The 24,718-nt window shown below is 38.9% G+C and overlaps 1 protein-coding gene and 1 pseudogene across 1 annotated transcript in view; both read right to left on the reverse strand.

The window, feature by feature from the left end:
- DHX9 (DExH-box helicase 9) overlaps positions 1–24,199 on the reverse strand; it is a 56,649-nt gene extending 32,450 nt beyond the window's left edge. Inside the window, 6 exon segments of the mRNA XM_026509194.4 lie at positions 263–411; positions 1,005–1,117; positions 2,527–2,641; positions 19,992–20,132; positions 20,779–20,911; positions 24,046–24,199. Coding sequence (XP_026364979.2) covers positions 263–411; positions 1,005–1,117; positions 2,527–2,641; positions 19,992–20,132; positions 20,779–20,889 — 629 coding nt within the window. The 5' untranslated portion in view covers positions 20,890–20,911; positions 24,046–24,199.
- LOC113262731 (transcription factor BTF3-like) lies at positions 14,054–19,972 on the reverse strand (annotated as a pseudogene).
- Positions 24,200–24,718: the final 519 nt, after the last annotated feature.

Genomic DNA, 24,718 nt, shown 5'->3' on the forward strand with positions numbered 1-24,718 from the left:
AGATAGAAATGAGAACCTCAGAAGTCTAGCAACACAAACAGCAGATTTTTGCAGAACTTCTAAAATCCTCCTCCTAAATGAAAAATCATGGTAAACTACTAATTACAAATCAATGATAATTTTTCTTATGCAAAGTATCTTCTTTTCACAATTCATTGCTAATCCACAAACTAAATCAGATAAAACAAATACAAAAATAGAACAATGACTATACAAAACAGCCCTAACTTACTATAGAAGGAAAAGAATGAAACAAGCAAACCTGTTGTGATCAGGACCCACTTGGGTGTACTTATATTCTCCTTGGATCTTTTCCTTTTGGAAATACTGGTTCAGACGAGCCTTAGCATTTTCTAATGTCCAGTTTCCATGAAGCCCAGCATTTAAATCCACTTCTTCTGACTCTAAAGTCTGTTGAATCAATGGTAATTAAATTTGGCTGCATTAATTTTAGTTTAGTTATGCATATTTAAGGTACAGAAATTTGTAACAATATCTTCTTTGTACCATCCTATATGCAAAAACTGTTTTTAATGCTTCTATTCCGAGACAAAATTGAGAATTAGTTTTTACTGCATCTGCTGATCCTATTGTATAAACAAGCTATTAGTTAATGTACTGTGTATTTAAATTATTTCCTAAGAAACCTTAACAAATTTTCTTGTGTTGGCTTTAATACTTTAAATATATTATTAGGTGGAAAAATAAGCTTTTCTAAGAAGACATTTTTGAGTGCTCACGAAATGAGGTTTACTAAGGTAATTACATTTCCTGTAAAACGGAGGACACATTCTACCACCAGAAAAATAATGTTTTGTTTCATAGGCAATTCTAGTGACCAGATTTAATGGGTAGCTTAGGTTTATGCTGTCTTGTGTGAACGAGCAGCCTCAAACAATGACTTAAAAGAATCACCAAATTAAGTTGTGAATATCTTAAATCTTGCAGTGAACCAAGTACTGATAATCCTGGGTATGTGACAAAGGGTGACATGATAGCCTTACCGCTTGTACTTCTTGTTCTTCCTTTCTTGAATAATAATCCTTCAAGTTGGCTCCTCGATCCCAGGTGGGCCCAGGAGGACCATAGCCAGAGGCTCCAATTCCAGAATTATTTTCTATAAGAAATGAAAATTATTATTCTCTTAAGGAATTGAACTGTAGGAAGATCCTAAGTATTTTAAAGAGTATTTTTAGATTTTGGCATTCTGTAACTACAAAGCCAAAGTTTCAATTATTTGGAAATGTGCCCCAAATCTTAATGACTTACTTGAAAAGTGTTTCATGATTGAAATATAGGTCTAAATTGATAATCCCAAGGCTGGTATGTAGAGGAGAGCTACTAGCAATGATCATAAGTGACTGACAATCTAGCATACATTTTCAGTTGATTAAACTTGGTAACTGATTAAATTTGTTCAAACTGCCTCTTTTTTTTTTTTTTTTTTTGCTAAATATGACCTTGAGAGAAACCTGTTAGCACTAGTGATGGGGATAAGGAGAAGCTGAAAAGGTATAACAAAGTGCTGAATCTTGGTAAGAAAGCAGAGTAACTAAAGATACCTAATACTGCCTGATTATTAACTCTACTAAGTCTATGACATGCTTTTTAAAAAATTTATTCCTCACAACAATCTTATGAAAGAAATACTACTGTTATTCTCATTTCATAAATACCAGATCTAAGACTTAAGTAACTTGACCAAGATCCTAGTTAATCTATCCTATACTGGGGCAGACCAGTAGAAGTTTTTTTTTCCCCCTCTCAATTTTATTTATTTGACAAAGAGACAGAAAGACAGAGAGAGAGAAAGCAGGGGGAGGGGCAGAGGGAGAGGGAGAAGCTCAGCAAGGAGCCTGATGTGGGGCTCAATCCCAGGGTCCTGGGATCATGACCAGAGCTGAAGGCAGATGCTTAACCAACTGAGCCACCCAGGCGCCCCTAAAAGCTTTGATAATATACAGAATTCAGTAACACCTTGGATCCACAAGGTATAAGTCTACAATCTATTTGGTAGGAATGAGTTAGAAACAAGAAAGGGCAATAAATAAGACCCTTCAATCAAATGTTCTAGGCTGTGCAAAATCTATCCAGAAATAAAAATTAGTGGGGCGCCTGGGTGACACAGCGGTTAAGCGTCTGCCTTCGGCTCAGGGCGTGATGCCGGCGTTATGGGATCGAGCCCCACATCAGGCTCCTCTGCTGGGAGCCTGCTTCTTCCTCTCCCACTCCCCCTGCTTGTGTTCCCTCTCTCGCTGGCTGTCTCTATCTCTGTTAAATAAATAAATAAAATCTTTAAAAAAAAAAAAAGAAATAAAAATTAGTAGCTAATGAAAGCAAGGAATTAGCCTGTATCACACTTCGTAAGAGAAATCACGGGTGGTATTGGTAAATTTATGAAGGGCCTGGGTTGTCTCAACATTATGAATTCACTGTAGTTATCTTTCTATCCAAACGAGAAAAGAGAAGATCAAGAAGGATCATGTGTATCTTATCACGTCATACACACACACTCAAGTCCCTTACCTGCCTTAAGAGCCAAATGTGGAGGAAGAGGCCCTCCCATGGTTGTTGGTAAACCTCCACCCGTAGTTGCTGCGGTGTCAGGTATATCAGTAAGTGGGGGTGGAGGAGGTGCTACCTGCAAGAGGAAAAGTCAAGGCAGGGTCAGTATTTTACCCTCACAGGGACTAGTAAATTTTTTTATACTTAAAGGAGGCCCATGTGTCACCCCTTCCTAACTCCACAATATTAACATCTTTGTTTTCAATGTTTATAAAACTATTATGTTCTTGGTTGAAGCAGAAAAGAATAAACGTAGTAAAAATTACTCGTTAATTCTCCACAGGAGATTTTATATGTATTGTGTAAACAAATACAGTTTTTCCACAAAACGTGGGATCGGTTTATGGTATATAGTTAATTTTTTTCCACTTAGCAGCTTTATAAGTACATTCCACATTCAAGAAGTATCTGTTAGGAACCTTCTATAGAGTAGACACTGTTCTGGGTACTGAGGATAACATGAACAAAAAAAAAGAGACAGCTGTTCTGTACTTAGAGCTATATTCAAATAGCTATATTCTAATTCTTACAGAGCTAAATAATGAATAAATACATAATATGTCAAGTATGATACAATACTATAGAAAAAAATGAAGCAGAAAAGAAAAACAGGGACTGTGGGAGATCACTATTTAAATAAAGTGAACTGGCAAAGCCACATTCATAAGTGAAAAGAGATAAGGAACAAGTGAGGAGAACAACAAAGAGTATGGGGAGGAGACATTTTCAGAGAATGTCACGTTCCAAGATGTAAAATATCTTATGTACATCTACTTTTTCTTTTAAAGATTTGAGAGAGAGCACGCTAGACCGAATGCGTGCACGAGCAGGGGGGAGGGGCAGGGAGAGAGGGAGAAGCAGACGCCCGGCTCAGCAGGGAGCCTGAGGCAGGGCTCAATCGGAGGACCCTGGGATCATGACCTGAGCTGAAGGCAGACGCTGAGCCACCCAGGTGCCCCACATCTTCTAGTTCTTTAAAGATTAATAATTTACATTCATTTTAATGACTGACTACTCCATTGTATGGATGTAGTAGATATAACTAGCAATACCATGCTGATGAACATTTAGCTTGTAGCCAATCTTAAATTATAAAACAATACTGCCATAAACCCTTTGTACTTTGGCTTATTCTTCTCAGGTAAGATTTGCTTAAGTGAAATTCCTGGGTCAAAGGCATCAACTTTTTTTTTTTTTTTTTTTTAAGATTTTATTCATTTGTCAGAAAGAGAGAGAGTACAAGCAGCAGGAGCAGCAGGCAGAGGGAGAAGCAGGCTCCCTGCTGAACAGGGAGCCCGATGCAGGGTTCGATCCCAGGACCCTGGGATCATGACCTGAGCCGAAGATAGCTGCTTAATTAAGTGAGCCACCCAGGTGTCCCAGGATCAACATTTTAAAAAGCACCATAGTGCATTACTGAAAGGTTGGACTTCCATACATGCACCTGCACTATATATCTGACAATCTATTTTCTCACATCCTCTCCAATTCTAGGAATTACAGCAAGTGTTTTACATCTTTACCAATATTAGCTTAGTTTTTTGTTATAGCAACCTATTATTTTAATTTACAATTTTCTCTGCCTATTCTATCTGGATATTCACTGATCTCATTAATTTCTAAGGAGTTAACATTTCAGTGCTACTCACTTCACTCTTTCTCATACAAGTTGCAAATAATTTTTGTTGTCCTTTTCCTTTTTTCACTTTGTAAATGCTTACCACCCAAAAAGTTATTTTGTTTTTGTTTCTGTAATCAAATCTAGTTTCTGCCTGTGATATCCTCCATAAAATGGCCTTTCCTGTCCAAGACCTATTCAGCATTATTTTCATCTATTTCATTTTGGAGATAGTATCATGTAAATATAGTTACTATAATCTTACAATAATTAAAATTCTTTATTAATATATGGACCAGCTACTACTTCTAACTTATTAAAATTCTTCTTGGCTATTTGTCAACAATTATTTTTCCTAATTAATTTTTAAGATTTTATTTATTTATTTGAGAGAGTGAGCGAGAGAGAGAGAAGGTGCAGGGTGGAGGGAGAGGGAGAAGCAGACTCCTCGCTGAGCAGGGAGTCTGATGCGGGGCTCCATCCCAGGACCCTGGGATCCTGACCTGAGCTGAAGGCAGATGCTTGACCATCTGAGCCACCCAGGTGCCCCAAGAAAAAAATATTTTAAAGCAGCAAGACAGTTATATACAAGGGAAACCCCACAAGACTATTAGGGAATTTTTCACCAAAACTTTGGCAGCCAGTAGAGAATCGCATGATAGATTTAAAGTGCAAAAAATGAAACACTGTAGTAAGTATGACAACATATACATAAAACACTGGGGGGAAGAGGAGTAAAGAATGGGTTTGAACTTAAGTGACCATCAACTTAATATAGACTGCTATATGCAGAAGATGTTATACACAACCTAATGGTAGCCACAAACTGAAACCAACGAGTAGATATGCAAAGAATAGAGAGAAAGCAATCCAAGTATATCACAATCACAGAAGAAACCCAGCAAACCATGAAAGAAAGAGAAGAATCAGAGAATACTACAAAAACAACCACAAAACAAGTAAAAAAAAAAATGGTGATAAATACATATCTATCACAATTACTTGGGCTCAATGTTCCAATCAAAAGAGGGTGACAGAGTGGCTTAAAAAACAAGACTCATATGCTGCCTATGAGAGACTCACTTCAGACTGAAAGACACCTGCAGACTTAAAGTGAAGGGATGAAGAAATATTTAGATGTAAAAAAAAAGCTGGGCTAGCAATATTTCTGTCAGACAAAACAGACTTTAAAACAGGCTTACCAAGAGACAAAGAAGGATACTATATAATAATAAAGGGCAAAATCCAACAATAAGATATAACAATTATAAATATTTATGCACCCAACATGGGAGCACCCAAATACTTAAAGCAGTTAATAATAAACGTAAAGGAAATAATTGATGGTGATACAATAACAGTAGGGGACTTTAACATACAACTTACATCAATGGACAGATCATCCACATACAAAATCAACAAGGATACAGCGGCTTTCAGTGACAAACTGAACCAGTTATTTTTTTTTTAAAGATTTTAATTATTTATTTGACAGAGAGAGAGTGTGTGTGTGCGCGCACAATTATGGCGAGTGCCAGGCAGAGGGAGAAGGAGAAACAGGCTACCCATGATGTGGGGCTCAAAGTCAGAACCCTGGGATCATGACCTGAGTGGAAGACAGATGCTTAAATGACTGAGCCACCTAGGCGCCCCTGGACCAGATAGATTTAACAGATATATTCTGAACATTCCACCTAAAACAGAATACACATTCTTTTCAAGTGCACACAGAACATTCTCCAGAATAGATCACATGTAAGGCCACAAAACAAGCCTCAACAAATACAAAAAGGTAGAAAGAAGTCACACCGTGCAAATTTTCTGACCAGATGCTATGAAACTAGAAATTAACCATAAGAAAAAATTTCGAAAGGCCACAAATACAGGGAGGTTAACACGCTACTAAACAATGAATGGATCAACCAAGAAATCAAAGAGATGAAAAAGTACATGGAAGAAAGTGAAAATGAAAACACAATGGTCCAAAACCTTTGAGATGCAGCAAAAGTGGTTCTAAGAGGGAAGGTTACAGCAATACAGGCCTACCTCAAGAAACAAGGTAAATCTCAAATAAACAACCTAATCCTACACTTACAGGAGCTAGAAAAAGAACAACAAAGAAAACCCAAACCAGAAGAAAAGAAATAAGATTAGAGCAGAAATTAATATAGAAAACCAAAAAAACAATAGAAGAGATCAATGCAATCAGATTCCTGTTCTTTGAAAAGGTGAACAAAATTGATACCTCTAGCCATACTTATAAAAAAAAAAAACCAGACTCAAACATAATCACAAATTAAAGGAGATAAATAACAACCAACACCAGATACACAACTGTAATAGAGTATTATGAAAAAGTATATGCCAACAAAAAATTAGACAAACTGGAAAAAAACGGGTATAAATTCTATAAACATATAATCCACCAAAACTGAAGCAGGAAGAAATAGAAAATTTGAACAGACTGATTACCAGCAAGGAGACTGAATCAGTAATTAAAAAAAAAAAAAAATCCCAACAAACAAAAGTCCAGGATCACATGGCTTCACAAGCAAAATCTACCATTTAAAGAAGTTAATACCTACTCTTCTCAAACTGTTCCAAAAATAGAAGGAAAACTTCCAAATTCATTCAACAGGCCAGTATCACCTTGACAGCAAAACCAGATAAATATATCACAAAAAAGGGAAAACTGAAGACCAATTACCTCTAATAAACATAGTTGCAAAAATCATCAACAAAATACTAGCAAACCAAATCCAATAATATATTAAAAAAATCATTCACGACTATAAAGTGAAATTTTTCCTGGGATGCAAGTGTGGTTCAATATTCACAAATCAACATGATACATGACCCCAATAAGAAAAGGATACAAACCATATGATCATTTCAACAGATGCAGAAAAGGCATCTGACAAAGTAAAACATCCATTCATGATAAAAACCCTCAACAAAGTAGGTCTAGAGGGAACATATCTCAACACAATAAAGCCATATATGAAAAACCCACAGCTAACATCATATTCACTGGTGAAAAACTGAGAGCTTTCCCCCTAAGGTCCGGAATAGGACAAGAATGTCCACTCTCACCACTTTTATTCAACACTGTACTGAAGACCTAGCCATAGCAATCAGACAAGAAGAAATAAAAAGGCATCTAGATTGGTAAGAAAGAAATCAAACTTTCACTCTTCGCAAATGACATGATAGAAAACCCTAAAGATTCCACCAAAAAACTTCTAGAACTGGTAAATGAGTTCAGAAAGATTGCAGGATACAAAATCAATATGCAGAAATCTGTTGCATTTCTGTACAATAATGAAGCAGCATCAAGAGAAATGAAGAAAGAAATCCCACTCACAATCACACCCAAAATTATAAGATACTTTGGAATAAACCTAACCAAAAAAGTGAAAGACTGGTACTCTGAAAACTATAAAATGCTGACGAAAGAAACTGAAGACACAAAGAAATGGATACTCCATGCTCACGGATTGGAAGAACAAATATTAAAATGTCCACACTACCCAACGCAATCTACAGATTTAATCCAATCCCTACCAAAATACCATCAGCATTTTTCACAGAACTAGAACAATCTTAAAATTTATATGGAACCACAAAAGACCCCAATAGCCACAGCAATTTTGAAAAAGAAAAGGAAAGCTAGAGGTAGCAGCAGTAATCAAAAGAGCATGGTACTGGCACAAAAACAGACACATAGATCAACAGAACAGAAAACAAAACTGAGAAACCCACAATTATATGGTCAATTAATCTTTGACAAAGGAGACAAGAATATGCAATGGGAAAAAGATAGTCTCTTCAAAATGGTACTGGAAAAACTGGTCATGCAAAAGAATGAAACTGAGCCACGTTCTTACACCATATACAAAAATAAACTCAAAATGAATTAAAGACCTAAAGGTGAGGCCTGAGACCATAAAAATCCTAAAAGAGAGCACAAGCACTAATGTCTCTGACACTGGCTGGAGAAACATTCTTCTAGATATGTCTCCTGAGGCAAGAGAAATAAAAACAAAGTAAACTATTGGGACTACATCAAAATAAAAAGCTTCTGCACAGAAAAGGAAACAAAACTAAAAGGCAACCTAATGAATGAGAAGATATTTGCAAAGACTTCTCTGATAAACAGTATCAAAATATATAAAGAACCTATACAGGGGTGCCTAGGTGGCTCAGTCCTTAAGCGTCTGCCTTCGGCTCAGGGCGTGATCCCAGAGTCCTGGGATCGAGCCCCACATCAGGCTCCCCCACTGGGAGCCTGCCTCTTCCTTTCCCACTCCCCGTGCCTGTGTCCCCTCTCTCGCTGGCTGTCTCTCTCTCTGTCAAATAAATAAATAAAATCTTAAAAAAAAAAAAACTACATAATTCAACACCCCCCAAATAATCCCCAATTTAAAAATGGGCAGAAGTTGGGGCACCTGGTTGGCTCAGTCAGTTAAGCATCTGCCTAAGCTCAGGTCATGATCTCAGGGTCCTGGGATCTAGTACCACATCAGGCTCCCTGCTTAGCTGGGAGGCTGCTTCTCCTTCTCCCTCTGCGTCCCCACCCCTACCCTGGCTTCTGTGACCTCTCTCTCAAATAAATAAAATCTTTAAAAAATGGGCAAAAGACATGAAGACACATTTATTCAAAGACATACAGATAGCCAACAGACATATGAAAAGATGAGCACTCAACATCACTCACCATCAGGAAAATACAAATCAAAACCACAATATCACCTCACACCTATCAGAATGGCTAAAATAAAAAACACAAGAAACAGCAAGTGTTGGCAAAGATGTGGAGATGCACTGTCGGTGGGAACGTACATTGGGCATCCGTTGTGAAAACTAGCATGGAGGTTCCTCAAAACTTAAAAATACAAATACCATATGATCCAGTAACTCCGCTAGGGGGTATTTACACAAAGAACATGAAAGAATTTGAAAGAATATATGCATCTCTACGTTTACTGCAGAATTACTTACAACAACCAAATTATGGTAGTAGTCCTAGTGCACACTGATAGATGAATGGATAAAAAAGATGTGATATATATATATACACACACACACACACACACACACACACACACACACACCAGAATATTATTCAGCCATAAAAAAAGAAATCTTGCCATTTGCAACAGCGTGGATGGATCTAGAGAGAATAATGCTAAGTGAAAGAAGTCAGAGAAAGATAAACACCATATGATTTCACTTATATATGGAATTTAAGAAATAAAACAAAGGAGCAAAGGATAAAAAGGGGAGGGACAAAACAAAAAAGACTTTTTTTTTTTTTTTTTTTAAGATTTATTTAAGACAGAGAGAAAGCATGAGACAGAGAGAGACAGAAAGCACAATGGGCGGGTGAGGAAGGGCAGAGGGACATGGAGAAGCAGACGCCCTGCTGATCAGGGAGCCTGAGGTGGGGCTCAATCTCAGGACCCTGAGATCATGACCTGAGCTGAAGACAGACACTTAACTGACTGAGCCACTCAGCTGTCCCAAGAAACAGACTCTTAACTACAGAGAACCAACTGATGGTTACCAGAGGAGAGGGAGGTGGGGGGACGGGTGAAATAGGTGATGAGGTAAAGGAGTACACTTGACCACTGGGCGATGTATGGAAGTGTTGAATCATATTTTACAGCTGAAACGTTGTTAACTCTACTGGAATTAAAAAAGAAATAAGAGAGTATTAAAAGTGTGAGGTAATGCATAACCTTTGCTCCAAGGAAGATCTAGTGACCTGAAAAATCACCTACTACGTTAAGTGAAACAAACAGGTTACAAAATAGTATATGCAATACATATTCTATCAATTAAAATACACATGTAAGTATTGAAGCAAAAACAAATCTACTGGCAATAACATAGTTCATGCTGCCATTACAATTTGTATGTTTTGCAAAATTTCTGCAATATGCATTAAACACTATAAAAATGTTTAATTCTAGAAGAACTTATATAAATAATACGTCTAATTAATAAAACATGAGCTAATAAATAAATGAATAGACAATTCAAATGAAGAAAATTAGGAGTGCCTGGGTGGCTCAGTTGGTTAAGCGTCCAACTCTTGATTTCAGCTCAGGTCATGATCTCAGGGTTGTGAGATAGAGCCCTGTATCAGGCTCCACACTGGGCTTAAAGAGTCTCCCCCTCTGCCCCCTCACCCCACCCCACTTATGTGAACACATTCTCTCAAAAGGAAAAGAAAATTAGAAATAACGAACATCTAAAAGAAATATTCCATTTATTAAATAACTAAAGAAATGCATATTAAGTTTAACTTTTTTATCTCTTAAATTAGTCATTTTTTTAGGCTACCAAGGGTTCTGGTTGAGATAGTGATGTAGGAAGATCATGAACTTGCTTCCTCACACAGACACACTGAGTCTACAGCTACATATGGAACAGTTTCCTTTAAAAAAAGTAATCTAAAAGCTGAGTGATGACTACACACCAGGCAAAGATGGGAAAAAAACCACATCAAAACAGGTAGCAAAGGCTGGGGCAATCTTGCCATAAGCCCCATTCCAGGTGTGGCAACCCACAGCCAGGTGGGAACTTAACCTAGAACTCCTCCCTGATGAGCAAAGAGTTCAACCCTCAAGTTTTAAGACATACACTTGAAACAAGCCTCCAAAACACCTAATTTTAAAAACTGACAGAACTTATATTCCAAGACCCACAAGATGGGAGCAATCTGTAAAATGCCTCTTAAAGGGCTTGTGTGCTTGGGAGTCCCATCCCAGGGCCCAGCTCAGAAGCAGCCAACTGTGCCCAGACTTAAAGTGAAAAAGACAACTGCTTATATTAAAATCCTGTCCCAAGGGACAGGCATCTACTTTAATACACACATCTAGAAGTCTGCTGGAACACTACCGAGGAATGGAGACCAGTGGGTACTATTTTTGCATGCCTCAGAGCACAAGTATCTCCTAGAAAAGAACCTTTACATGTGTGTGGTGCCCAAATTTTTGTGGCTGCTGCACAGGGGATGCCTCTTCACCTGGCTCTGGAGGCCAGGGAAGCTTGTGCTCCCAGTCACAAAGGACTGTAATAATCAGCTCCTTTAGAAAGGAGCTCAAAAACCTCTCTGTGGCCCCAAATTTCATGACTGCTGCCAGGGGACACCTCTACTGTGCCTGGGTCAGGTGGCCAGTGCAGCTTACACTCCTGGGTCCCACAAGACTATAACCAATGGAGAAAGCATTCTTTTTCCATTAATTTTTTTTTTTTGAGTATAGTCAACCCGTGATGTTACATTAGTTTCAGGTGTACAACAGTGATTTGACGTGTATATGTTATACCATGCTTACTGGAGATAGCTCTTAAACAGCTATAAACAGCTATCACACCCATGGCACAGAAGAGGCAACAGATACAGGAGCTGTCTTTCTGTGAGGGAGGCCTATCTTTAGTTAATCATCGTGACTGTGGCCTGAGGAGTAGGCTTCTAATTAAACAGGCATCTAGGGGCTGACTATAATCCTTTCCAGAGACCTTTGAGGGAAGGTGCTATCTCATTCTACTGCGTTCCAGAGTGCCAGTGTCTCCTGAAGGAAAGCTTTACATGTATCTGGTTTCTGCAGCTAACATCCAGGGATGCCCCTCAATCACCTGGCTCTGGTGGCCAGAGGGGCTTACATTCTTGCATCCCATGGGACTGTGTTAATTGGAGCAACAGTTCTTGGCAGGCTACCAACCCCAGGCACTGTACAGTGAATGGACTGAGGCACACCCCCCGTCTTTCTGTGAAGGTCGCTTCGTTTGTCCTGAAGTGTCAGACAGAGGCAGGCTTCAGGTTTGCCACACGCTACCTATGTAACTACTCTGAAGGAATACTTGCCATGGATGTCATCTTGGTGATCCTCCTCTGGTTTGTTCCAGCTTATTGGTTATCTTCCAAAAAGGAGATTATACAATCATCTGGAGCCCAAATATTTGCATCTGCTGCCCAGGGAACACTTCTAGATTATCTGGCTCTGGTGGCCAGCAGGGCTTATGCTTTTGGCACCTCAAAACTACATATATATTCATATACTTTTAAAAGCTGCTGCCTGAGGGTCTGGCTTCTAGCCTGCCTGAATCTAGGTGCTGAGATCCTACCCTTTGCGACACTGAGTGACCTTAGCACAGCCTCAACTACTAGGAGCTATTAAAAATACAACAGATCTGCCTGGACAAGCACAGAGGTTTAAGAAACAACCAAGAGCTGGGGCAGGGCTGAATGAGAAAGCTCACCTCCTACATAAGGCCACTCCTTTAAGACTTAGGAGAAGTAGTTTCATCTGCTGTACAGAAACCAACATAGGCAGGGGCGCCTGGGTGGCACAGCAGTTAAGCGTCTGCCTTCAGCTCAGGGCGTGATCCTGGCGTTGCGGGATTGAGCCCCACATCAGGCTCTTCCGCTATGAGCCTGCTTCTTCCTCTCCCACTCCCCCTGCTTGTGTTCCCTCTCTCGCTGGCTGTCTCTATCTCTGTCGAATAAATAAATAAAATCTTTAAAAAAAAAAAAAAAAAAACCAACATAGGCAAAATGAAACAGGAATATGTTCCAAATGAAAGAACCAGATAAAACCTTAATGAAATGGAACTATGCTAATTTATCTGATAAAGACTTTAAACTAATGGTCATAAAGATGCTCACCAAACTGGGGAGAAGAATATATGAACACAGAACTTCAACAAAAAGATGGAAAATATGAGAAAGTACCAATTAGAGAAGACACAGCTGAAAAATACAGTAACTGAACTGAGAAGTAACACTAGAGGGGTTAAACAGCAGACCAGATGGAAAAGAAGAAAGGATCAGTTAACTCAAAGCCAAGGAAGTAGAACTCACCCAAAAAGAGCAGCAAAAAGAAAAAAAGGTGAAAAAATGAAAACATCAATGGACTAATATTCGTATCACTGGGTTTCAAGAAGGAGGAAAGAGAGAGAGAGAAGGGGCAGAAATTTTATTTGAAGAAAAAAAGGGCTAAAAACTTTCCTAACCTGGGGAAGGAAACAGACAACCAGATCCAGGAAGCCCAGAGGATTACAAGTAAGATGAATGCAAAGAAACCTAAACCAAGACACATTATAATTAAAATGTCAAAAGGTAAAGCAAGGAGAGAATAAAAAGCAGCAAAAGAGAAATATCTCATTACACACATGGGAACCCCCATCCATGAGCAGATTTTTCAGTGGAAACTTAGTGGGCCAGAAGGGAGTAGAATGATATATTCAAAGTGCAGGGAAAAAAATTCTGAAGCAAGAATTTATGTACCTGGCAAAGTCATCATTCAGAACTGAAGGAGAGAGAAATAGTTCCCCAGACAAGCAAATGCTAGAATAATTCATCACCACTAAACCTGCCTTATGAGAAATGTTAAAAGGACTTCCTGGGCCCCCTGGGTGGCTCAGTAAGTGTCTGCCTTTCGCTCAGGTCATGATCCCAGAGTCCTGGGATCGAGCTTTGCATTGGGCTCCCTGCCTAGTAGGTAGCCTGCTTTTTCCTATCGCTCTGCTGCTCCCCTTGCTTGTGCTCACGCACTCTCTCAAATAAATATTAAAAAAATGTTTTTTAAAAAGGACTTCTTTAAACTATTAAGAAAGGGCACTTATTGGTAACAAGAAATATGAAAGAATCTCACTAGAAAAATTAACATATAATAAAAGATTAACTACTTATAAAACTAATACGAAGGTTAAACAAGAAAAATAGCAAAAAATAACTATGATTATAATAATTAAAGGATACACAAAATAAAAAAATGTAAAATATTATATCAAAAATATAAAACGTGGTGGTGAGGGGAGTAAAAATGTTAGCTTTAGAACTCAAGTTACTGACTCAAAATATTATCGATATATGCTGCTATATGTAAGTGTAATCGTGATTACAAAGCAAAAATCTGAAATACACAGAAGAAAAAGGAGTATGAGCATACCATTAAAGAAAATCCTCAAACCACAAAGATAGCAAGGAACAAATAGAATCTAGAGAAATAACTAGAGAACAATGAACAGAATGGCAATAAGCACACGCCAATCAATAATTACTTTAAACTGTAAATGGACTAAATTCTCCAATTAAAAAACAGAGTGGCTGAATGGATTAAATAACATGAACCGCCTATATGCTGCCTATGAGATACAATTTATTTTTTAGTAGGCAAAGAACTTTATTAACCTTGTTTCAAACTACTCCCAGGCTTCTTCAGCTTAATTAGCTACAAAGAATGAACTGTGTATAAGCAAAAACTGAAAAGAGCTATGGCGCCCTAGGCGCCTGGCCTTAAAAATATTAGAGATCTAGATTTTATCAGATCCACGAACAAAATTTTAAAAAGCAGTCGTAATATAAAATAGCATCTTCCAGTAACTTCTTCAAGTTTTATCTTCTTCAGAAGTTGACTCAATTCAGTTTGCTTTATTCTTAGAAGCTTCATCAAAATTCTCCGTAAGATCTGGATCTTCATCCTCCTCCTCCTCTCTGATAGCAAGTGGTGCTTTTACATCCATATATTGTTTGGGCAGAGCTTCAGTCCATCTTCTTAAAGGAGTCAAACTGTCTCCACTAAGTTGGTTTAAGATACTGGGTAGCATTTCTGTCAGCTGCTTTGTTTTTTTCTTAGAATGACCTGTGATGGTTATTATTAAAGTGTTCGCACTGCCAGGGATGCCTGAACTTTAGGGTTGTTAAAATGGATCACTGTCCCTTGGTTTGTGAACACATTCACTTTTTCAATACCAGAGGTATCGTTTATCCCTAACTTCTTTAAAGAGAACTGAAGTTTTCTATCATCTGCTGTAGCCATTCCATGAACCACCTTCTTGGTAAGCAGTTCCTTTTCCACCAACGCACACGTGCGCTTGCACTTTGGAAAGTTTCTCCTGGTTCATGGTTGTTTCTTTCATCTTGTTGGAACGGAAACGGGACCACATGAGGGAATAGGGTTGGCACTCAAGAGGTCCCAGGTGGACCAGCTGAAATTAGGTACACACACGTGGGGATGCAAGATGGCAGCCAGAGGGAGACCAGAAGTGATCCAAGAGATACACTTTAGATGGAAGTACACACAGACTGAAAGTGAAGGGACAGAAAAAGACATTCTGTGCAATGGAAATAAACATTTCCATTCGTCTGGGGTAGCAACCAGATAACAGACTTTGTTTTTTGTTTGTTTTGTGTGTGTGTGTGTGTGTGTGTGTGTGTGTATAGTAAACTTTGAAACAAAGAGTGTAATAAGAGACAAAGAAGGGCATTTCCTAATGATGAAGAGCTCAATCCAACAAAAGGATATAGCATTTGTAAATATTTAGGCACCCAACACAGAAGCACCAAAATATATAAAAAACAAATATTAACAGACACAGAAGAGAAACAGATAACAACTACAACTATAGTAAGGAACTTTAATACCCCACTTACGTCAATTGATAGTCATCCAGACAGAAATCAGTAAGGAAACACTGGATTTAAATGACTTGTTAGAGCAGATGGACAGGTATTTATAGAACACCGCTAAATAAAGTGAAATAATCACACATTTATTTTGCCTTCCCTGTCTAAACTCTAACTCAGGGTGACTAAATTATTGATTAAAGAAGTTTCTTGTTATAGAAGTATTCCAGATCAAAACCAAAGGAAACTACTAATGAAATAAATCCACACAGTGATCATAAACCACTGCTCATACCACAATATTACATGCCTCCTCCTGATAGAACAGTATTTTCTTGTTCTTGCCCCTCCCCTCCAAATCTGAATCTAATCAAGTCTCTAGATCTAACCAATTATGGGAAACAGAGAGGCAGAGAAATGTTTTATGATACCACAGAGATGTAATCCAGAAATTCTGAACTGTGGGAAAATAAAGAATAAATGACGTGCTTTCTTCAACAAATTGCAGAGAAAAGTGAGAAAGAGGGTAAGAGAATCGAGTGATTAAAAGAGATATTAATCGCTTGGTATATAAATATGACATCATTTGGAGCATGATTTAAACAAAATGTAAAAAATGGATTTGTGAAACAGGAAAATTTGAATACTAACTGGATATTTGAGGACATTAAGAAACAATTCTTAAAATTTTTTAGATTTGATAATGGAATTGTTATTGTGTTTTTTAGAAGGATTATCTTTAAGATATACAAACTGAAATAGTAACAGATGAATGACAGGATGTCTAAAATATACTTCAAAATAATCTGAAGAAACTAGAAAAAGACTAGAGATGAATGATGACTGGCCACATTGTAAAGTATTGCAACTGGATTATGAAAATATGGGCTCACAGTATTATTCTTACTTCTGTACACATTTGAAATTTCCACAATAAAAACATTTTAAAGTATCCTCCGCACTCAGAAACAGGTCACTTTTGGCAAGAGCAATTTGTGGAATGAAAGGGCAAATGCTAGATGAGGTAAGTGACATGACCAAGGATCTCGCAGGGATGAGGAGATGAGATAAAGATGGTAGCTTAAAGTAGAGATTGGTTTGTTATATGATGCTTTTCCAAATTCGCCCATTCATCATTCATTCATTCAACCAAAACAAACAAACAAACAAAAAAAACCCCACCTTCAAGTGCCTGCTGTATAGGCCAGAACTATGCTAACATTGGGGAAACAGCAAATGAAGTCAAAACAAAACCCAGGGCACATGGGTGGCTCAGTTGGTGAAGCGTCTGCCTTCGGCTCAGGTCTAGGTCTCAAGAGTCCTGGGATTGTGCCCAGCGAGCTCTGGGTTCTCTGCTCAGTGGGGAGTCTGCTTCTCCCTCTCTCTCTGCCTCAATCATGCTCTTTCTCTCTCTAATAAATAAACTCTTAAAAAAACAAAAAACCTGCTCTTATGAACTTTTATTCTTATATGAAAGCCTGGGGAAAAATGAGGTTAGAAAAGGCTTTATCACACTCAGTACAACTGACATTTTGGGCAGAACAATTCTTTGTTGTAGGAGGCTATCTTACGCATTGTAGGATGTTTAGTAGCATCCCTGGCCTCCATATATTATAGGTTAGTATTGCTGACACTCCCTTCCAGTTGTAACAAAAATGACTCCACACATTGCCAAACATCCCTGAGACAAAATCACCTCTGAGCGGAGAAGCACTGGGTTAGAAGTTAGTAAGTGCTACTAAGAAAAATAAAAGGGGATAAGAAATACCAGGGTAAAGGTAGCAATGGATTTACAACTTTGACAAGGATGGCTGGGAAAGAGCACTCAAGGCAGAAAGAATAGTTACATACAAAAGTCTTGAGGTAGAAAGGTGTTGGCACATTGAGAAATGGCAAGAAAGCCAGTGTAGCTGGAACAGAGGAAGTTAGGGGGAAAGTGGCAAATGCACAGACTAGATTGACCTTTCTGCAAATAATAACATGAAATCTAGGGGGGAAAATATACAAAAAAACCTGCCCCAAAAACCCCAAAGTCCCCCACAATTATATGCAAGCACTAAAAAGTGAACAAAAGCTGGAAGATTATGGAGGTGACTCAAAATGAGAAAGTAAGGAATAGCCAAGGTTGTAATTCCAGTCTATTATAGCTTTTAGCCTAAGGGAAGACCATGTGAGACAATTAAAACTCCAAAAGAAAACCCAGTCTTTTGGGCCTGAACAATCAGAGAATATGAGCTTGGGGAAACGAACGCTGCTAGAAAATGAGGAGGCAATCCTGGAAAGAAAAGAAGGAAGAACCTCAGTTTCTGTGTATAAACTCTGCCCAAATCACTGGCTAACACCCAAACAACACATGTACAAGACAAACTCCAAGCTGCCTAGCAAGGATCAGAAAACTGAAATGAGATTTGAGCTGTTACCCAAAAAAGTTTCTGCTGTAGGAGTCCAACCAAACAAATTGCATGACAGTAAACAAAATCAGTAATCTTTCAACAAAAAATGTAACATTATTTAGGGTCTCTACAACATAATTATCACAGTGCCCAAGATATAATCCAAAATTACTTGACATACAGACAAAAAGGTGAGAAAATACAATCAACAGAACCCAACCTGAGATGACCCAGATGTCAGATTTAGTAGACAAGAATTTTAAAGCTGTTGTAACTATGCTCAATGACATAAAGAAAATTCACATTTGTATTATGAACACATGCTTATAATGAATGAAACAGTAAGAAATGCCACCAGAGAAAGAAAATCTCTTTAAAAAACAACAACAACAAAATCTGTTAATTCTGGAAAAGACAAAGACAATATATGAAGTAAAATTCACTGGATGGACTGACAACAGCAAAAGGGAGTTGACAGAGAACAATCCGTGAACTTGAAGATAATCAGTAGAAGTCATCCAATGTGAAGAACAGAAAGAAAGAAAAAAAGGAAAGAGCCTCAGGGAGCTTTGGGATAATACACAAAAGTTTAACATATGAGTCCCCAAAGGAGAAAAGAACAAATGAGGCAAAAAAAAAATTTTTTTTGAAAAAATAACAGCAAAAGATTCCCCAAATTTGGTAAAGGACATAAATGTACAGATTCAAGAATCTCAGCAAATTCCAAGCAAGGTAAGTACAAAGAAAACCACACCTAGTCACATCATAGTCAAACCGCTGGAAACCAAGAAAAAAATAAATGCAACCACAGAAAATAACACATTACATATAGGGGGAAATGATTTGATTATAACTGACTTCTCATCAGATAACAATGGAAGAAAAGAGGTGCTGAAAGAAAAGGAAACTGGAACACCAGAATTCTACATTTAGTGAAAATATGCAAGACAGAACGCAAAACGAAAACATTTTCACATAAAAGAAAATTAAGAAGAATCTGTCACCAGCAGACCTACACTTTAAGAGCAAGAGGCTAAAAGATACAGAACAGGTCATAACAGATGGAGCAAATGCCAATGTTCCAAATATTTGAAAGATATTTGCAGCATTCTTTTCATAGCCGGAAAGAATCTCCAAGATCATCTTATCCAATCCCTTTATTTTGCAGATGGGCCAACCAATTGCAATTACCTAGTGGTACAATATACTACTAGAGAGTAAGTCTCCTGACTTCTGGGTCAAAGCAATGGAAGGAAATAAAATATTTATATCAACCTTTATAAATAAGTCAAAATACAAACACAGTGAAAATGAACTGTTAAAATTGATACAGATATTATTCCTAAAGGTTTTATAAAAACTGAATCTTTCATTTAAGTTACCTTGGTTATTAACTTAATTTATAATGTGAATCTTTTATATTGTTAAGAATTCCTCTATCTTTGTGAAAACTCAGCTTTTCATTTTTTAATTAAATGGAGATAAAGTTTATTTCTTAAAAACAATACTAAAAAGGAGAGTCTGTTGCATACTTACACAATATATTGAAGTAATCATGGTATCAGAAACACAAGAATGATATGTCATTGCATAAAACAGAATTTTCTCTCTGCTGTAATAAGGAATTGTCAATGGGAGTAAACACTGTCTTAAAGTATTTCTGATTTTTATACTCTTTAAAATATTATCTTTGGAAGTACATAGAACACAACAGGCTCTTAAAATTAGTTTATGAATGAATGAAATATATAAAACCACAAGAGACACAGATTAAAGGAATTTCCCAAGCCCACAATTCACGTACATAATCAGAATAAAATCAGAATTTTCAGGAACTCATCCCAGGGCTCTGAGAAAATAAGATTCCAAGGTTCACTAAGGAACACATTAATATATTTGAAAACATCACTGAAAATCATCACCCTGTGTCTCTGTATGTAACAGGTTGGCATTACCTTACCACATACATGCTAAGTGCTGGGCCTGCCTAAGTACTTACCCCAACAGCTGGGACTTCTTCACTCTTTACTTCATTTATCCGAACCAAATAGTTAACAAAATCTCTGGCAGCATTGCTCTGTGCATCTTTTTTATTGGTGGAATTGCCCATGCCAATGTAATTATAACCTTCCACTCGAACCTTGAACAGTCAAGAAAAAGTGTATTAGAAGAGACTGACCTGGGTAATCCTGGGACTTAAAAAATACATAACTCAATAGTCCATTAAGAAATAACAGTTAAATGTTGAAGATATGCTCTATAAAAATACTGAAAATAACACATCTAAGAAAATTTATAAGTTGACTTATGAAAAAGCTTGAATTGTGTTGTCCAGTGATAAACTAATCTAAAAACAATATTAATTTATGTGGCTCAGACAGTCTCTTCTTCTGTAACAGGATGTTCCACATTAAAATTTGATTTTATAAGCCCCCCCCAGAACAAACTCCCCACTTGTATTTATTTTAAGCAATTTGACTTGAAGCAATTGCTCTACTTTATACAGGAATTAGTAAAACTCGCAAACAGCTGATCCACCTTTTTTAATCTGTACTACTGGTACTGTGGAAGCTGAGGAAGATACATGTTCTAACGAGAATAATTTACCTATCAGATTGTTTTAGAAGTAATGCTCACTTGAAAATGATTTATAATGAAACAAAATAGCAAGCAACCGACAATAAAGAACATACAACACACTACTGTTTCCAAACAGAAAACATTGTCCTCTTAACAGCAAAATAAGTGTCAAAAAATCACATAAATGCAACTATATTCTCTAGTACCTCACACATGAATTTTTGCCTGTTTTTGTTCCCCACTGCTCTAATTTCATAGGATGGGGTCATCTTCCTTTTGCCACACCAGGCATACAGAAAATTTTTAACATCACCCATGATTCAACTGTCTTCTTTAGACCTAAGAAAACAAAAGTTAAACTGCGTTATTTATAAGAGCAAACACTACAAGTGACAAATAACTGGAATTAACTGAAAATTTAGGTTAAACACAGGATATCCTATCATGCTGCTATTAAAATTGCTTATGACAAAATTTTAATGACATAATTGGAAGGCCTATGACATGTTACACAAAAAAGCAGGATACAAAACTAAACGATTTGAATTATATAAAAGTATATATGCATAAATCAAGACTAAAAAAGAAATATCCCTCAAAATGGTTATCTTTGGGTGACTACAAGTGATTTTTGACCTTTTTTTTTTTTCTTTGAGAGAGGAAGAGAAAGAATCTTAAGCAGACTCCATACACAGCATGGAGCCTGATGCAGGGCTTGATCTCACAACCCTGAGATCATGACCTAGGCCGACATCAAGAGCTGGATACTTCCCAAGTCAGCCACCCAGGTACCCCTGACCTTTTCTTAAAAACACTTTATGTGACGTGCCTGGATGGCTCAGCCAGTTGAGTGGCTGATTCTGGATTTCAGCTGGGTCATGATCTCAAGGTCCTGGGATTGAGCCTAGTGTCAGGCTCCGCCTCTGGGCTAGGAGGAGAGTCTGCTTGAAGATTCTCTTTCCCTCTGCCTCTCCCCTCCACGTGTGCGCCCTCTCTCAAATGAATAAATCTTAAAAAAAAAAAAAAAATTTCATGCAACGTCCTACTTTTTACAATAGGCACCTTATGTGTTAACTCAATCCTCAAACAATGGGAGATAAAATTATATGGTAAATACTATTATCGTCTCTCTACAGAGGAAGAAACAAGGGCATAGAAAGTTTAAGTAACTTTTCCAAGTCACCCACTGTGGAGGCATAAATTCAAACTCAAACTACTATATTAAGAAATGGTCATCAATCATTTTGTGTGAAATTCAAAGAGTTTACTCTCATTCTGAGGTGTCTCCTAACAGACTGTCCTCAAAGCTGTAGGCAATATATTACACTACTAAGTCCAAATACACTATTTAGACTAGAAACACTAATCTGTTAAGTACCAAATCTCTCATTTAGGCCTTGTAATTCATTAAAATTTGAGGATATTAAGTTTTCTTGATGTACACCATACCATACGTGGTGGCACTCTCCCTCTAATCTAGTTTATAAATATACCAAAAGATACAGAGCCTGTGAGTTTAAAATCTGAATCTAAATTAAAAGCAAGATACCTGAAGGGTGCCTGGGTGGCTCAGTCAGTTAAGCCTGATTTCTTGATTTCGGCTGGGGTCATGATCTCAGGGTCGTGGGATCAAGCCCTGTAGTTAGGCTCCATGCTCAATGGGGAGTCTGCTGGAGATTCTCTTTCCCTCTCCCTCTACTCCTCCCCACCGCACAAACATGCCCTCTCTCTTTCTCTCTCTCTCAAAATAAAAAATACATCTTAAAAAAAAAAGGCAAGATATCTAAGACCAAATTTAGATCCAGAAAAAATATGCAAAAAAATTAGTTTGCTGTGAGAAGAAACCCTTTTACTAGCATTAAGCCTTTACCTTCTGTTCAGTGCATTTTGTTAGCACCTAAATCTAACATCCTAAAACTGGACCCCAGTATCAACTTATTCTGTAGTCACAGTCTAACCCTGGGCAAATCCTGTTAACTGAAAAGCTGTGGAAAGCTCATGTCTATCTGTAAATTCAACCCCTGAATAATTAAAAAAACAAGACCTCAGGGTAAATGAGTACCATGAAATATGAAGGACTATACTATCAAATTCCTTCCTTCCTAGGCAGTCTCATCTAACTCCATTATATTCAGTATCAACTATAGGCTAATGATGCCCAAATATATATTGAAAACTTAGTCTTTTCTCTTTAAGCTCCAAAATCAAATTCATCCAACTGCAGCACTAATGTGCAAATGTTAACCTGACACCTCAGTAGAAACAGAATTTAAGTTTCCTCCCCAAACCTGCTCCTTCTTCCCCCAGTCCAACTGTTTCCATCTCCGGAAATGGCACTGCCATCTACCAAGTTACTCCTGTCACAACTTGGGAGTCATACGCTCCCTCGAGATCCTCCACAGCCATCTTTTGAAGCGCCAGGCAGTAACCTTATAAGATCATCTACATGAACTATTTTCCTTAACCCTTACAATAATTATACTGATAAGACTGTTAGTATTCGCCCCCTTTAGGGATGAATAAACTGAGACAAAGAACACTTTGCCCCAGAGAAGACAGAGCTCTTAACTGGGAGACCCACAATTCCAAGCCAGGTAGTCTGACTCCTGGACCTACACGCAATTCTGCCTCCAAAACATGTTTCCAATCCATTCGCTTCTCTTCATCCCCTGCCACCACTACCGCACACCTGCCGTACAGCAATAACGTTCTAGATCTACAGATCTAGATCCCGGTTTCCACTCTGGCCACCCAAAAACCAGGAACATGGCCTTCTTTGTTTCTTTCCAATGTCTGCTCTCAAGCGCTGACTAATCCTTCCTTAGCTCTGCAATTCTGCTTTTCCACCGCATCTTCAGAGCTGACGCGTTCTCGACCTCAGCTCCAAAGTCTACCTCCTCCGAAACGCTTTCCCTTGCCACCCCAGTGAAACTAGAATTCTCCCTTGGCAATCTTCATTTCCTCAATCTTTTTACTGAAACCTGCAGACGTTTCGTTTTTCTGTTGCCTCACCACCACCGAAACCTCCATGCGGAGGGGGGAGGGGCTGTGCCCCCACGTGTTTACGGCTCCGCCACCATGGCCGCAGGACAGCGCCCGGTCTTTGTTGGCGGAATGAATGGATGAAGGGCCCTAGGCGTGTGTGGCGTCACCGCGGGCTCACCACCCGGCGAGTCACCCCCTTTCACTCAGCGGCGACAGCGCCTCCGCCGAGCGCAGGCCGAAGGAGGAAGTGGGGTTTGGCTGCTTCGGATAGGGACTGCCTATTGCTGGGGGAAAAACGGGTCTACACCGCGGCCCGGGGAGCGCAGGCATGGCGCGGCGAGCAGCACGCAGCCCGCAATCCGGGAACCCGGCGGGCGTCTCGCCCCTTCCCCCACCCGCCACCGCCGCCCGCGCTTCGCAACAAAGCCCGGCTGCAGGAGCGCGGGGCCCCACGCCTCCAACGGGTGGCAGAGACGTCTCTCCCCTACCGGCGTCTGCTTCCTGGTGTCCGAGAACACAGCCCTCTCAGGACGGTCCGTGGCAGCGGCCTTCCTCAGAGATACCGGGCAAACACACCGCAACTCGCGTGGAGGCGGCGGAGAAATGGCTCCGACGGCGGCGCCAGGGGGGCGGGGTCAGTGCACGTACGCATGCGCACGAAGCGAGTTTAGGGCTGAGGGCGCCCCAAGGGAGGGGCGGGGCCGCAGCTACCTCTTCCCCGCATCGCGTCCGGTCGCCAGGGAGATCATCCGCACTGGGCCTGCTGCGCCCCAGCCGGGGTTCTTCCCGTGCTCCCTACTTTTGAACGTTTCTGGGAGTTGGGGACCTGTAGCATTTTGACGCAGCAAAATGTTTCATAGCTACTATCATGGGGACCTCCGGTAGATGACAGATAAAGGGTAGAAGACAGAACTGGAAATTTTAGGGGCTATGAAGAGTGCTTAGGGCAGTACTTGGTGCATAATAGGTGTTCAATAGGTCTTGTTATTGTAGTGATTCAGATACTCTAATGCCAGTGTTTTCTGAAAGAAATAAGCTCAGTGAAGGCAAGAAACCTGCCTAGCTAGTTGAGGCCACTCACTGCCGTGGGTGGCACATCTTACATGCTCAGTAAAAAACGAGCTGAATGAGTGGGTAAAAGCTGCAAGGTTGTTTTTGCTT

This window comes from Ursus arctos, unplaced genomic scaffold, assembly GCF_023065955.2.
Source record: "Ursus arctos isolate Adak ecotype North America unplaced genomic scaffold, UrsArc2.0 scaffold_2, whole genome shotgun sequence".
Lineage (NCBI taxonomy): Eukaryota > Metazoa > Chordata > Mammalia > Carnivora > Ursidae > Ursus > Ursus arctos.